General features: G+C 38.1%; 1 protein-coding gene across 1 annotated transcript in view; it reads right to left on the reverse strand.

Moving 5' to 3' along the window:
- The window catches only part of MSH2 (mutS homolog 2), a 53,301-nt gene that overhangs the window by 21,573 nt on the left and 16,747 nt on the right, over nt 1-14,981 (reverse strand). The window contains exons 7-8 of the mRNA XM_009333680.1: nt 5,262-5,461; nt 628-737 (exon numbers count right to left, since the gene is read on the reverse strand). Of these exons, the coding sequence (XP_009331955.1) occupies nt 628-737; nt 5,262-5,461 (310 nt within the window). The remainder of the gene's footprint in view (nt 1-627; nt 738-5,261; nt 5,462-14,981) is intronic.

Consider the following 14,981-nt stretch of genomic DNA (forward strand, 5'->3'; position numbering starts at 1 on the left):
TTCCTTCCAGCTTTCTTTGGCCAATTTTTCCTCTGAAAAAAAATGCCAGTTTTCCCTTGCAAGCATAGTCTCATCATCAGTAATATTCTATAAGCAAGTGTAGATGCAAGGCTAAGATAATTGTAGTAGCTTTCTCTCTAGTGAGAAGTGTCTTTAAAATGGAAAGTAAAGTCAGTCTTTATACCTAGGTCAATCATTTTTCAGAGGCAAACTGTTAGTTATGAAGACTTAATCCCACCAAATAGAACCAAGTCTAATGAACTTCATAGAAGCAGAGAAATATGTAATAAACATATTCTGGCTACATTCTAGATTTGAGACATATCACAGTAACTTTGAAAATATGAAGAAGCAGAAAAGTGACAAAGTAACTTCCCCACTTTTAATACTGATGAGGTTTTAAAAAAATAGTTTCAGGTCCACAGCATCCAGGTACCCAAAGCTAGATAACTTCAGACAGTGGGTGAATATCCTCTTGATATTCAACTGCTATACTAATAACAGTCTTCATACAGTCCACAGCTAATACAGATGATCAATTAAATTTAGCAAGTGTAGAGCAGATTGCGAAGTTCAGTAAGAAACTTTAATTGCTAAGTAAACCCCCTCCCACCCACCAGCCCATACCTTATCCATGTCCAATGTTGTTTCTATCATCTCCAGAAACTTTGAGAAGTCAGAATAGATATCATTAAGAGGTGTTATAAACACTGCCAACAACAACATCTGGTGAGCTCCTGTTAAGAACAAACAAGAAAAATTATCATTCACAAAACCCTACAACTTTACCAGAATTCACTTATCCAAGATAAAAAGCGCAACTATATAGCTGGTTAATTTTTATTAAGATTGGTTATGATTATTTCATTGACACATGCATATCTTTTTCTAAAATTAGCTTTATCTAATTTATATTCTGATTAAGCTTGTACGTATTCTGTCATTGTTCATATCCGGTGGCATTAATTCCCTTCTACTATGAGTAAAACTACAGACAAACAACAGTTTGAAAGCAAACCTGCTGTCTGAACACTACCTGTTCTTGCACATAAAAAGCTGAAATGGCTTTTGTAAAAAGTGTATTCTACAGCAACAAATTTTAAAGACACAAAGTGGAAGTCTCAACATCCACACTCAGAGTTTTTAATTTTTCTTAATTCAAAATTACCAAAAATGGGGAATATTTGGTAGGTTACAATATGGACATAAATAGAAATTGAGGTGTATGCTTTTTGGTTTTGTTTTCCTTAAAAAAAAAATCTACTCTAACCAGATCTTTATAGTCACTGATCTTTCCATTAAACAGGAAGTCATCAAAATTAAATTAGTCTTTTCCAAAGTATTTTGTTAGCACAGGTAGTCTATAGCACCAAGTATAACTGCATAGCACAAATATTGGTTGGAAGTCCATAGAACACTGTAAGCATCGAATGCATAATGCAGTTCACAGTTAACTTAGCCTGCACAGATATTGCCAAATTTGTGAAAGAAGTATTTTCGTCAGGCCTACAAATAAGCACCTATCCAGCAGCCAGCTGTGAAAATGCTCTGCCAGTAAATGAATGTTTACATCTTTGCAGCCCCTTTAAGTAATGATTTAATCACAGAAAGATTAGCATTATTGACTATATGATTTACACAAAATGCCTCAAAAAGAATCCAATGCTATGTGCTTATAGTCATTGGACTATGTACAGAATTACAACATTTGCCTCCGATGTTCACAGGCAAGGCTTTGCACATTAAGAGAGAAATACAGAATTAAGCTCTGGCTATTCCAGAGCCTCCCAATTTCTTACCAGACTAGGGAAAAAGTCCTAATCTTTCCTAAGAAAAATTTCCATACAAATTTATAAAAGTCACGCAGTGAGGACATGATTATCCAAGGGAATCTCTCTTCTCTCTCAGCACTGTAACTCAAGTAGAAAGAAAAAGGTTGGTTTCTCTCCTTTTCCTCCTGTGCCTTTTTGCTCCCCCACTCCCCCAAGCTTTTCAAGTTAAAGCTCTTAACTGATTACTATCTATTAATAGAGACAAAAATTAAATGTTGTTGAAAGATTATTGAACTTGTAAAAATGGAGTCTTCTGCTGACTAAAAATCTTCAAAACTAAGAGAGATCTGAAATAAAGTATAGCTTGCTTTTTATTCCAAATGTCTTGCACTCTGTCACATCTTTTTTTTTCCCCTCCTGTAAGAAGACACATCTAAACCAACCTAGAAAATAAAAGGAGGCAGTAAAGAAGGAAGAGACTGAAGAGCAGAAAAGAAGTTTCATGTCCGTTCTTCAGAGTGGACTTAGCAGTTCCCAGTGCACCAGCTGACAGAGTGCATGGCACACAATGAAATGATCTTCAATATTCTTGAATTAATGAAAAATGATTGTGCTTGAACTTAACGCAGCAATTACAATTTCTTTTCTTGAAAGTAGGAAAGTTTCATGATACCATTTAATTATTTAAGTTTGAAGAGTACATCTTCAGACACCATAGGAAAATGTCACATTCAAAAATTAGAAAACATTAATTTATTAAGTAGATAAAATACTAACGTATTTACATATATTTATGATATGGTTCAAACTGATACACTGCAAAATTGATTTACACTTTCAATCCAACTTCATATTCAGTATCGTCACTTGAAGGAAGTAAAATAGTGGAGTCAGTGAATACTGAGGATTTAGAAAAGTTGTACGTGTATGCTTTTCTTAAAAGGATAGCACTTGGCATTAAGACAATATGAGAGCAAGAAACACGATTGAAAAATTCTAAATTACACTCCAACTTGTCTTGCACCTGCATTCATACACTCATATAAAAGATGCATGGTAAAAAAAACACTTCTGCACCTACTCAACATTATTAACATGTAAGCTAACCATTGAGAGAAAGAATAATAGACCTATGTACCGTCACAAGCAGAGATGCATATTGATCACAAAGCCTGTCTGCTCCCAGGTACAGTTTTTAATTTAAACCATAATTTACTTACTGAAGCACAGATAAGTGTTTTATTACATGCATTAAATGTATTAATATCGTTTAAAACGTTGCATAGAAATTAAAATCAAGCACTAATCTTCAAACTTGAAACATTTATATAGTTAGTTTGGCAGCAGAAGTATGAAAACTGACACTATTCTATCAAGGGAAAACAGACAAATCTTGACAACTAAATGCACTTAAACCAGCCATTTTGATGGTACAAAAGGTCTTAGAAAAAATGATGAGGAAAGAACAAGGAGCAAAACGGAAATTGGGATAAAATATAGTACGGGTTTACTAGAGGCAGATCATACCTCTATAGCGCAAGATCTGTCTGAGATAATTGGCTGCCTAAGACAAAGGGAAACCTGTAGACCTAATCTAGGCTCTTCTAAAGTATTCAATACAGCGTCACATGGCATGCCAAAATGCAAGATTCCTGATTAATACAATGATCAGAAGGCAGATAAAGAGGACATCACTGACTTGCAAAAGATGAATGAGCTGGAAGGACATCAGCAATACAGTTCCTCCAGGGCTCATACAAGCATTTATCTTTTTAAGATGTGTGAATTAATAATATTAATGCTCAAAAGAAGGCTGCTTATAAAATTCACCAATACATACAATGTGGAAGATATCAGTAGATTAAATTGGAACAAAATAAATCGGGAACATAACTAACTGACCTTGAAAATTGGGCTAACAGAAATGATGTAGAATTTAACAGTAAGATGAGGCATTAATAGATAAACGGATTTCCACTATGAGTAGGGGAATAACCAGCTGGAAATGACAAAGGATGGGAAACAGCCAAGTTTGATCACAACATGGTTATAACACACCAGTGCAACAGTCATGAAAAGAACAGTACTAGGACATGAAATAAGAGGTATTTCCAAAAGCAGTAAGGGGGTATTCAAGCCACTGTATACAATATAGTAAAAATACACCTGGAACCCAGCATGCAATTCCTGTATATATCCTGAATATTTACAGGCTTAAAATAAAAGAGTGTCAGTCTGAGATGGGAAGCAGCTTCTTGAAGACAGACATCTTGTAAGTACCTAGATTTTATGCCCCAGCAATTTGAGTAATTAACAACTGCTCCCTTTTGCCAGCAATAGCAAAATGATTTGATGACTCAGAGTCCTTTGCCGTCTTATGCAGTTTTCTTACGTCTAAAAAACAAAGAAGTCATCTTCAGACATTACCTCCCCTCCTCAGCTTTCATTATCCATAAAAACAAGCATCTCAACAAAGCAATGCTTCATACTAAGGGAAAGACAATCACTGTGTGGTACCTGCCAGTTCCTTCCCAGTTTTAGATCTTAACTGCTTTTGGAAATAACACAGCCAGCAACCAAATATTAATTTATTTTAAAATTAATACTTTAGAAGATTAAGTTTCATTACTTGAAGTCATAAAACTATAGTACAGAAAAGTATAAGATACTGGGTAATATTACTGTCTACTCAAATACAGGAAAGAAATTTTTGTAACCGTACCATTTAAAAAATTATTTCTCTTTAAGGCTTTGGTGCTTGAAAATCTCTTCGCAGAAAGCAAACAAATTAACAGGTTTCTACAAAAATATGCTTTCTGACAGGCTAGGACTGCTATCGCTGTATTGAATCACACACCTCCCGTTATGCTGACGCTATCTTATTCTGCATTTTCTTGGTAATACATAGAAAAGGAAAAGAAATCACAACCTTTGTATTTTCTAGACTTGCTTGTCATAGCATTGAGCTTCGCACCAATGAGGATCAGAAGAAACCCTACCATGTTACTCATCAAATACAGGAGTATTATGATTTAAAAAAAAAAAAGCAAGCCATTCAAATTATACCAATAATGCTTAAACTGTTTTTTTGTGTTTAATTACAACCTAAAGTGGAAAGTGTCTTCAAAAGGGACACAACAATATTGTATGAATGGTATCTTATTTGTAAGATCATAACACACACACTATCAATCAAGAATTCTTAGAGACAAGTCGACGTCAAAAATTACCAGACCATCACCTAACAGTTCAAGTAGTTCAGCTACACACTAATTGGAACGCTTTTTCATGTAAATATTTGGCTATGTTTATTTTTAAGTATCTGATTGGCATTTCAGAATTTCAGCTCATTTCGAATTCAAATGTCTTTAAGCTTTATTCCTGCAACAAAAGTACACAGGAAAAAAGTAATCTTTGGAAATCTACACACTATTTCTTTGCATCATCAGTGTATTATAAAACATTGAAAACAGACGGGGGTAGGATTACCTTCGTGTCTTTCCAGTGCTTGTACAACATTAGGCAGTTGATTAATAGCCTGATACATTCGGTAACAGTCCTGTAAGTTTGCTGCTTGTCTCTGAAATTTCTTTGCCAGTCGGTTAAGATCTGGGAAGCGACGTAAGAGATCTTCCTGAAGGCACTGACGTAGTTCTGGATCCACCACAAAAGCTTCAACCAAATTCAACCTAAATAAGAAGTTCATAGCAATGATTAGTGTGGCACGGTCTATAATTCTTTTATGTCAGTAATTAGAATGAAAACATTTATCTGGCAGTTTCTATCTATCCTTTCTCTATGGCTGTATCCATTGGCCAACTTTCCTGATAAAAGAACAAATGAAACTAAGACAACGCATGAGCTGAGAAAGCAAGGATATTTAGCCTGTGTCATGCTTCTGTGGTTTTTAACAGTTGGGGTATCTAATGAACAGCATTGGAATGAAACTGTTTTAAGCGCAAATGCCAACATCTGTTCTGTAGGTATGTCGAAGCTCAGAATCTACTTTGAGATTAATCCTTTCCTTGCACCATAAAAAAAGTCATCCAATAGTCTATGAAAGAACAGATACTAAGTAGGAAAAACTCACACTGTAGGAAAAAAACCCACTCTTGGCAGAGTTTAGCTGTCAAGGCCAACGTTGACACTGTGCAACCGTGCAACCCTGGATCACAGAATCAGAATCCTTGAGGTTGGAAGGCACCTCTGGACATTGACTACTCCAACCCCTTTGCTCAAAGTATGGTCACCTACAGCCAGCTGCCCAGGACTGTGTCCAGTCATGTTTTGAGTATCTCCAAGGACGGCCCCGCTATCAACCCCTGGAATATACCACTAGTGACTGGCCTCCAGCTGGACTTCATGCCCCTGATCACAATCCTTTGAGCCTGGCAGTTCAGCTAGTTTTCAGTCCACCACACTGTCTACTTACCTAGTCCATACTTTATCAGATGTAATGGGAGACAGTGACAAAACCCTGCTGAAGTCAAGGTAAACAATATTCGCTGCTCTCCCCTTATCCGACAACCTAGTTGATTTGTTGTAGAAGGCTATCAGGTTGGTCAGGCATGATTTTCCCTTCGTAAATCCATGCCAACTACTTCAAATCACCATCCTGCCCTTAGTATGTTCAGCAATGCTTTAAAGAATTATTTGCTCAAACACCTTCCCAAGGATGAAGATGAGGCTGACCAACCTGTAATTCCCTGGATAGTCCTTTTTGCCCTTCTTGAGGACTGGAAGAAAGCAAATGTCACTCCTATCTTCAGAAGCCTCCTCCAACCATCGTGACCTTTCTGAGACAATCAAGATTGGTCCCACAATGACTTTGGCCAGCTACCTCAGCACTTGTGGGTGTACTCCCTGCATCCCATGGACTTGCATGTGTCCAATTTGTTTAAGTGTTTGCTAACGTGATCCTCCTCTAATGAGGTTGTGTCTTCTTTGCTCCAGACTTTGCCACTGGTTTCAGGTGCTTGGGATTCCTGAAGGCAAATATTACCAGTAAAGACCATTGTGAAGAATTGTGTGAGAAAGAGGTGTGAGAAGCCTTGTCTGGGGCCTCCTCACCTTCACTCAAGAGTTGCATTCAAACTTGTTGCATTTGTTCTTGGTTCTCACCTGAGCTATGCTGTAGCCATGCCTGTGCCTGGCCATGCACCCCACTGATCCAGACCATGATCCACTGACTTGACTTCCTTGCTTCACCTCAGATCATCACTATAGACTTGCCTGGAGACCCAGACTGTTGGCCAAACCTGGTTACTGTCACCAGATATACCCTGTTTGCCTCAGGCAGGTATTGGAGGACTGCATCCTTATCAATGAGGACACTGTCTCTACCTGCCTTGTTGTCACCATTGACTCCCAGCTCGCCTTCCCTTCAGCCTGCCTTTGCTGCTGCTCCCTGGCATTTTGGGTTTTTTAAAATAGTGAAATAAATATTCTTTAAGTGCTGAAAGCAAGCATAAATCTCAATGAGAAGTGACACAGTATTCAATTATATTTTCCCCGCTAGAATGTAGGAGAACTTTCATACATTTCTTGCCTTCTTTTTTGCACCAGTTAACATTGTCATCTTTACGTATTTTGCATTACTTTGCATTCACAGTTTAAACAAAGAAAGTCAGATATTGTTCATTTTGGAATGCCAGAGTTCAGTGTTCTTTGGTCACACTTCAGGAACAAGAAGGAAGAACTCTGCCCCCTTCAGAGACCTCCACACATAACATACTGTGTTGATTTCTGGTTAATCGGATTAACATGCTATCTATCAATATCTTGACTTCAGCAGGGAAGTTAATTTCATTTGGAGACATGCAAGCAGAGAAAGGACAGCTTTCACCACATTATTTCTACTGTTTTGCTTACTGGCAGAAACATGCATCAGTTTCAATAACAGGAACATTCGCATTTGCAATGACTTTTTTTTTTGTCATTTTGAAAGCAGTAATCTCTGCATTACACCATGCAGTATTCTGTAGAGAGCTAGACACTTGAAACAGTACACAGAGGTTAACATGGTACACTGCTTCAGCTAATTAGTAAAGACAGTGACTCAAGAAACAAAGGTTTTGTCTAAGGTAACACAAAAGAGAGAGGCCCCTGGACAGGTAGAAGTACATTTCCATATATAAAAAATTCAAAAGGAATGTCCTTCTGTTGCAGAAAGTGTTCTACCCACACCACTCCAGTGAACCTTCTGTACTGTACTAAACAAAATCAATGAAAAAGACAAAAGAAGAATCCTACCTCCACCTTTATCCATTCAACTATTGCCTTAATAAAGAAGTTTAAAGATTTACATTGTTGACCCATAATGGTGCTTTATTTCCAAAAAGGATAGGAAACATGGGGAATCTCTAAAAGATACATTAAAGTTTCAGCATGTATACAGAACTTGTGAGAAGTAGACAGGAATACGCTTAAGATACCTACAGAACAAGATTTGGATAAGTAACGTCATAATAGCCAAATAATTTTCAATTCTGATCCCTGTTGGTGTTTCTGAGCACAATTTCTAGCTTTCAGGCTTCTGTCAAATGCTTTGGAGGAATAACAAAAATTACATGATTCTGTCACAGCAGATAAATTGTGGGGATTTTTATTTAAGATGGCAATGTACCTAGCAGACCTTAAGACTCACACCACAAACTTTTCTCAGAAGCACCAGCAGCAACAGATGACCAAACACACTTTGTAAAGACCAGATTTTTTTAATATTAAAAAAAAAAAAAAACCCAAAAACAACCCGCCAAAGACATCCAATACAACTGCTTAACAGCCTAAATATAAGCCTACTAACCAAATGTCTGCCTACTTTCCCAAGGGGATTACAGAAGGAATAAATCCCATCTGCAGATCTTCCTCTCAAAGTATCTTCAGTCCTGTCAGATCCTACTGAAACTAGGGGCAGTATCTGCCAACTTGTTCCCTCTTCATAGAAATCAAATAACTTGGTCATTTTTAGTCCTGTGATCTGGAAACAATTCCTTTGGCAAAAACAAGACAGGATTCACTGAAAACTTATGATAAAGCATACCTGTACGTTCTTACTGTTACCCTGCTTGGTCTTTAGCAGTTATGGTCAAGGCAAACACACACAAGAGGTTGCACTATTCTGATGTTATATCCTCTCACTTCCCAGGTGATATGCAGGATTTGGCAACCTATTTATTACTTCTCAATTATCAAAATATCACCACACATCAATCCATAAAGAGGCAGTAGTCACAAATACCTTCATATTTTCTTACCTGCAAAGCTGCATGAAGTTCTAGTTTAAAACACCCTTTCTTCACTTAATAGAAGTACTAGGAAGAAAGCAATCCACACATTTGGAGGGTTTATCCAACTATAAAAATGAATTTTAACCTAGAAAAATACTACTCTTGCCTGGGGTAGGAAATCAGGGTTTGGTGGTTTTATCCAACCTACTTAAGCTACAGACTACTCCATGATTTCCACATTAAAATTTCCAGTATAAAAAACTATTTTCTCTGATTTTGATGACCAATCTCAGACATGCAAGAATGTGCAAAACTCAAGTTTGTCCTCTATATTAGATCCCATCTTGCCCTCTGATAGTTTATGTTTCAGCCCAGAGCATTTAGTTTCTCTTCCAAGAGGTCCTTACACAATCAATAATCCTGGCAGTCATATGCACATGGAATCACTTCTTGAAATGTACTAAATTTTGCACTTGGAAAAGACCAGCAGCAACAGTTTCTATAATGCCACAGTACCTTATCTCTAAAACCCAACTGCACAGAGACTTGCCTTCAACCTGACCCACAGATGCCCAGCACCCTTTCTGAATCCATGTAAAGCTCTGTAAGACACAGGCAGATTACATTCATTCTTTCTATACGCATTGCTTCATACTTATTCTCATTAAAATCCAAACCATCCCTGTTCTGTCCAATCAGTCGGGCTGTTTTGGTTTTCATTAGAAGTTTGGTCCTTACTTGTGTCACCTATAAAAGTGTCAGCACCTTACTAGCCAGCTGCTGTCCTGATCATTAGAGAATATCTCAAATGCAGCTTCTAGACTCTTGCGCTTACCTTTGCCGAGATTAAAACTTTTTTTTTCTTGTGCCTTTTACACAAACAAACCCTTCACTTTCATCCCACGACTCCCTCGGCTTGTTCAACAGCCTCTTGGATAAGAGCTTGTCAAAGGCATTTTGAAAGCTCTAATTTATTCTTTTTTTTTTCCTCCTTTGTCCATAACAATGACAAATTCAAAGAATTCTCAGATCAGCATGGTACAATTTTCCTCTGCCAAAACCATGCTAATTAGACTAACATCTCATGACCTTCCTAGTACTGTTCTGTCTTCCCCCCCTGTATTTGCCAACCATGAATATAAGGCTGACAGGTTTGTGTTTGTGCCACATTTTGCATAACAATTTCCTGTATGGTAAGAATACATATCAGGTCGCTGAATAGAAAGGGCTACGTTAAGATAATGCAACTATAAGCCATGCCTAATGCTCACAAGTAATAATGAAATCAAATGACAGGTTGTTTTTAATATAAAGCTTGACTGAGGAAACAAAAAGAGCAAATACAAAAAGAAACAAATTTTTAAAAAATCTAAGAAAGTGTAACCAAACAACAGCCGACAACATTGGATAACTTGTTTCTGCCACACAGCCAAAAGGGAAAGGAAAAAAAGGCAAAACTTTCCACCACAGATCTAAGGTAGCACAGTCAAGATAACAGGAATAACAACTAGTGAAACCACACTAGAACATAAATTAAATATTTGTTTCAAAACGGTTATTTAAATTTGCAAATTAAACGACAAAAACAGAAAACAAAATTTCAGCTAATATAACTGAAAACTAACGCAAGTACTTTTCCTGAACTTGGAAATTATAACCCCCTTTTTTTTCCCTGCTATTCAAAACCATGGCTATTTATCAGCTTTTAAGTGCAATAACAAGTAACATTAGGCTTAGTATGCTCTTCGAGAGAGAGAAAAAGAAACAACCCACCTATCTCCAAGTTTCTGTTGGATATTCTGGAATCCAACTGAAAGCATTTCATCCTTTCCCATGTTTTATTGTTGACAAGAGGCATCTCTCGGACCTACTATTAACAGACAAGACTAACACTCCACACCAAAAAAACCCAAAAATCTGTTTTCAGTCTAATAAATGGCACACACTTTCCCAAGTCTCATCACAATGCTTCCATTCCACCAAGGTTTATATCTCATTTGACATCAGAAAAGACTGCTTCTTCCTTTGCTACATCTATGCAGCACTTTTCATCATAATTTTAAGGTTATTGCACTCAATACTGCCACAACACAGAGGTTGTCAGGAGGGTTTTATTATATTTCTAGGCTTTTACAGAGCTAGATACAGAAATTTCAGTTAACAGGAAAACATTAATCAAGCCTGATTTGTATACAGATTTCATAGAAGGATGAAAATAATTCTGTCTGTAGAAATAATAACTAAACTAACAGATTAAAATAAAACACCAGAGTTAGAATGCATAGAATATTTTGAATGCCTGAGTGGGATTGGCCAGCACAGAAAACCCTAACAAACCAGTGAGCTGTACAACAAGCTGAGTTATAAAGCACCTAGGTTTTAATCTCTCCTCCACTGACATCCTGCAAAACACTGGGACAGTTCTGTGCCTCTCCGTGCATGCAGGAAGGAAAACGCTTCCTCCAAGCACCTCTGCTCAGAAAAAGGACTCTGTGGTTTTTTATCATATTATGAAACTTGGATCCATATAAAACCAGTATTATATATATTTAATAATGAGTAATATATATATTTAATTACTACTACAGAGTAGTAACTTAAAATCCCAAATTCTGGTAGACATTTTCATGGGGAAAAACTGTGCTAACGAAAAAGTCCACATGATACAAGGAAAAAAGTGTTAACACTGAAATCAAATTAAGAATGCACACTTTTACAGGAGAAGCTGACTTACTTTTAAGAAGATCTTAAAGGTTGTAACTCCCCTGGCTATACAACAGCTGAGACTTCTGAAGAGCATACATTTGTATTCTCTGCCTGCTAAAGGTTTTCTATGACTACAGAAGAAGATCAACTTTTCTGTCCAACTTGATTATAGAGAATTTTATCAGAGAATCGCCACTTACAAAAGCAGCATATTAAGGACTGCTTTCAGATACGCTAAGACTTTCATCTCACCACAAAAGTTTCAGAATATGCACAGTTATACCAGTTTAGTTTCGTATTTCCTTTATACAAAGGAAAGTGGAAAATGCTTAATGTACTGTTATTTTCGTTTCCCTCGGGTTTCTTTCAAACTCAGATCTCTTCTTAATCCAACGTAGCCGAGGTAAAGACTCCCTGGACACGCTTAACCCAGACGTATAAAATGATAAATTCTTCTTTTCTAATCCTATAGAAATTGCCAGAATAAGATAATAAACTACTGCCTCAGGTACTGCCTCTTCAATAGGAGGGCAGTGCAAAGCCAAGCCACCATCTTACTTGTTCTAATGGGGCTTTCTTTTCCACACAAAGCACTTGGGATTTTAACACCCTGGAGGAAGTCCACACTAGAGCAAGCTGCTGTAGTTGATTAAAACCAGCATTTGTGTTTTCCAGCCAGAAATAAGCAAGGCACTGTCCTAAGCTCCCTTTATAAAACTTCTCCCTGGTGACCCAACCGTTCCCTAGACAAACATATTCTCTCTCACAAAAATCAGCTGAAGTCCAGTTGTCACCACCTCAGGTAAGCGGTAAATATCACCTTAAATTTGCAAAGCTCTTTTCATGACAAAGAACCCCCCCCAGTATGCTTTACAGCCTTTGAAGTATTAAAACAGACACCTAAGATGGGCACACAGGAGCCTAAATCAGACATCCGAAGCCTGATATTGAGAATTACTTTACTCCAGCACACACAGCTTAGCAGCATAAAAATCACACTGACCATCCCAGGTCATTTTGCCCAAAACAATCAGAGTGGTTACATGCATTTATAAAAATAACATTCAAAATTTCTCAGACAAGCACAAAGAAGTAACAATGTAAAAGACCTAGACAACCCACACATGCTTTTGGAAGTGCTTTCTGGCAGCAAGCCTCCAGCTGGTGGCAATATTTACCCAAGCGGCAGGAGCAGCCTTGCAGGGGACTCACCATAAGCACCAGTTCTTCCAGTACTTTGAAGACACAAGATTTGAATCCAGGTTTTTGTTTCATCAACAACTCTGAACATTGCTCTCTGGATGAGTTGTATATATACCTCTCTAGCACACCTTACACATGAGAGGGAATATCCCAAGCCAGGGGTCAAAATCTTTCTGTTATTTTAATGAAATTGGTACAATTTGGCCCTACAATATTGTTAGGGTCCAAAATCTTACGTTTGAGCGAGTGTCGCAAGTTATTCATCTGAGTAAGCTCTCTTTCAGCTCTCCCAAACACACATGCATGCACAAGGGCCTGTAGTTGAGAAACCGACAACCCAGCCAATTCCAGCAGGCCTGTGCGAGAGGCTTGCGCCCAGGTAAGCAAGGCTTCTTCCTACTCTGTCTGCCACAAAAGCAGCCCGCACCTTCACATGTATTCCCCTCCACACTAAACGGCCCAAGTTGTTCTGTTTCCCACCTGCTCTTGCCCAAACTGTGCGACCTGTTATCATTTCTTCTTAGCATGCTAGCACAAAGTTGGTTTTGTTTCCTCAGTTAAGAACGTGCCATAAATGCTTCTGTAATATCAAATGACTTCACAGGTTCCCCCCCGAAAACCACTGTTACAACCTAAAAAAAAGAAAGAGCTAAACTAAAAGATATGGCTTGCCTAAATAGCAAAACTTTCAAGACAACAGTGAAGGAGTACAACAGTGTATATACATCCTCAATTCAGAATTGAAAGCACATTACTGTTTTATGTGCAGGATGTGAAATTACAGGCTTCTAGCAATGAAGAGATATTGTGTAACGGGGCAGATTAACAGAAACAGCAAACCAGGAACAAACAGCCCCACAGTGATGCATCTTACAATTTACCTGTAATGTTTGCATTCTGAAAGATAATGCCATCATCCCAATAAAACTATAGCCATCCTTGTACTCTGATGACCTTCCTAGCTTCTTAAAAGATTTTGCAATGATTCCCAGTTCTAGACGCAAACAAAGAGTTTCAAAACTTTTCCTCTGCAGAAACAAAAAAGCCATAGAGATCAAGCACCACCTGGCTCAGCAGTACACAGGCAAGCCACATAGCATGGAGGAAGAAAAACCAGTAGGCTGGTAAAGGCAGCTGCAAACACCCCAGGCTGACACTGACAGTAATGCTCCCAGTAGCAGCCCCCTCCTTAAACACACATCTTCATTTGCTGTGGCTGTGTTAGCTTTCCACCAGTGAGGCTCCCCTGAGCTAGCTCACTCTGGGGTGGCTCTACCAGCTGTGGACAAGCCCAGTTGTACCTTGATGTTGGCTTAAGCTGCCTAGGAAATTATGCCCTTAAAGCCATGTCCCACAAACACTTCTAAGCTGGCAGAAGCCAGCACTGCCACCACAAAAAGCGTGAGGTAGTATTGCTTCCTCCTGCTCTTCTCCACCCTGCCATACTTTCTCCCTCAAGTCAGAAGTTAACTCAATCAAGGGTTCTCCAGGCAAGTATCCGATGCCCTCAGGATGTATTTAGTACTAGAAATTGGCCTTCATTCCACTATTACAGGGCAGGTCTTTGGACTGAACTCACTACTACTGCCTTTTAATCTCAAATGTATAACTTGAAGCAATCATGAATATGCTGACTATTTCTCACAGCTCTACTGAAGTAGTCCCTTGTAATGCAGAGTCCAAGGTTTGAAAGGCAGCTTTAGACCCTAGAGGAGCCACAGAAATCACATTGCACACACTTCCAGAGCAGTGGGTACACAAAGTGTGCTACTAACCAACTGGACAAAAGTGCTCCGGACATGAGGCTCCCTGCTGTTTAACCTGAAAGATTAAACAACGTAAGAGAAAGCCACATCCAAACATCAGTCTCCTGCCTTTTCTCATTTTCCTTAGTCCCCAAACCATCCTACCATGAAAACAATACTGGATATGTGCAACCTCAGAACGGTCCGCTTACAGGTAAATTTTTAAATTCAATAAATGCATTCATTCTTTCAAATAATCAGAGTTCACTCCTCTACATCAGTTACATTTATATAACATAAAATTAATATGCATCAGGAAAGCAAAA

The sequence above is a fragment of the Pygoscelis adeliae genome, unplaced genomic scaffold (assembly GCF_000699105.1).
Source record: "Pygoscelis adeliae isolate BGI_AS28 unplaced genomic scaffold, ASM69910v1 Scaffold1, whole genome shotgun sequence".
Taxonomy (NCBI): Eukaryota; Metazoa; Chordata; class Aves; order Sphenisciformes; family Spheniscidae; genus Pygoscelis; species Pygoscelis adeliae.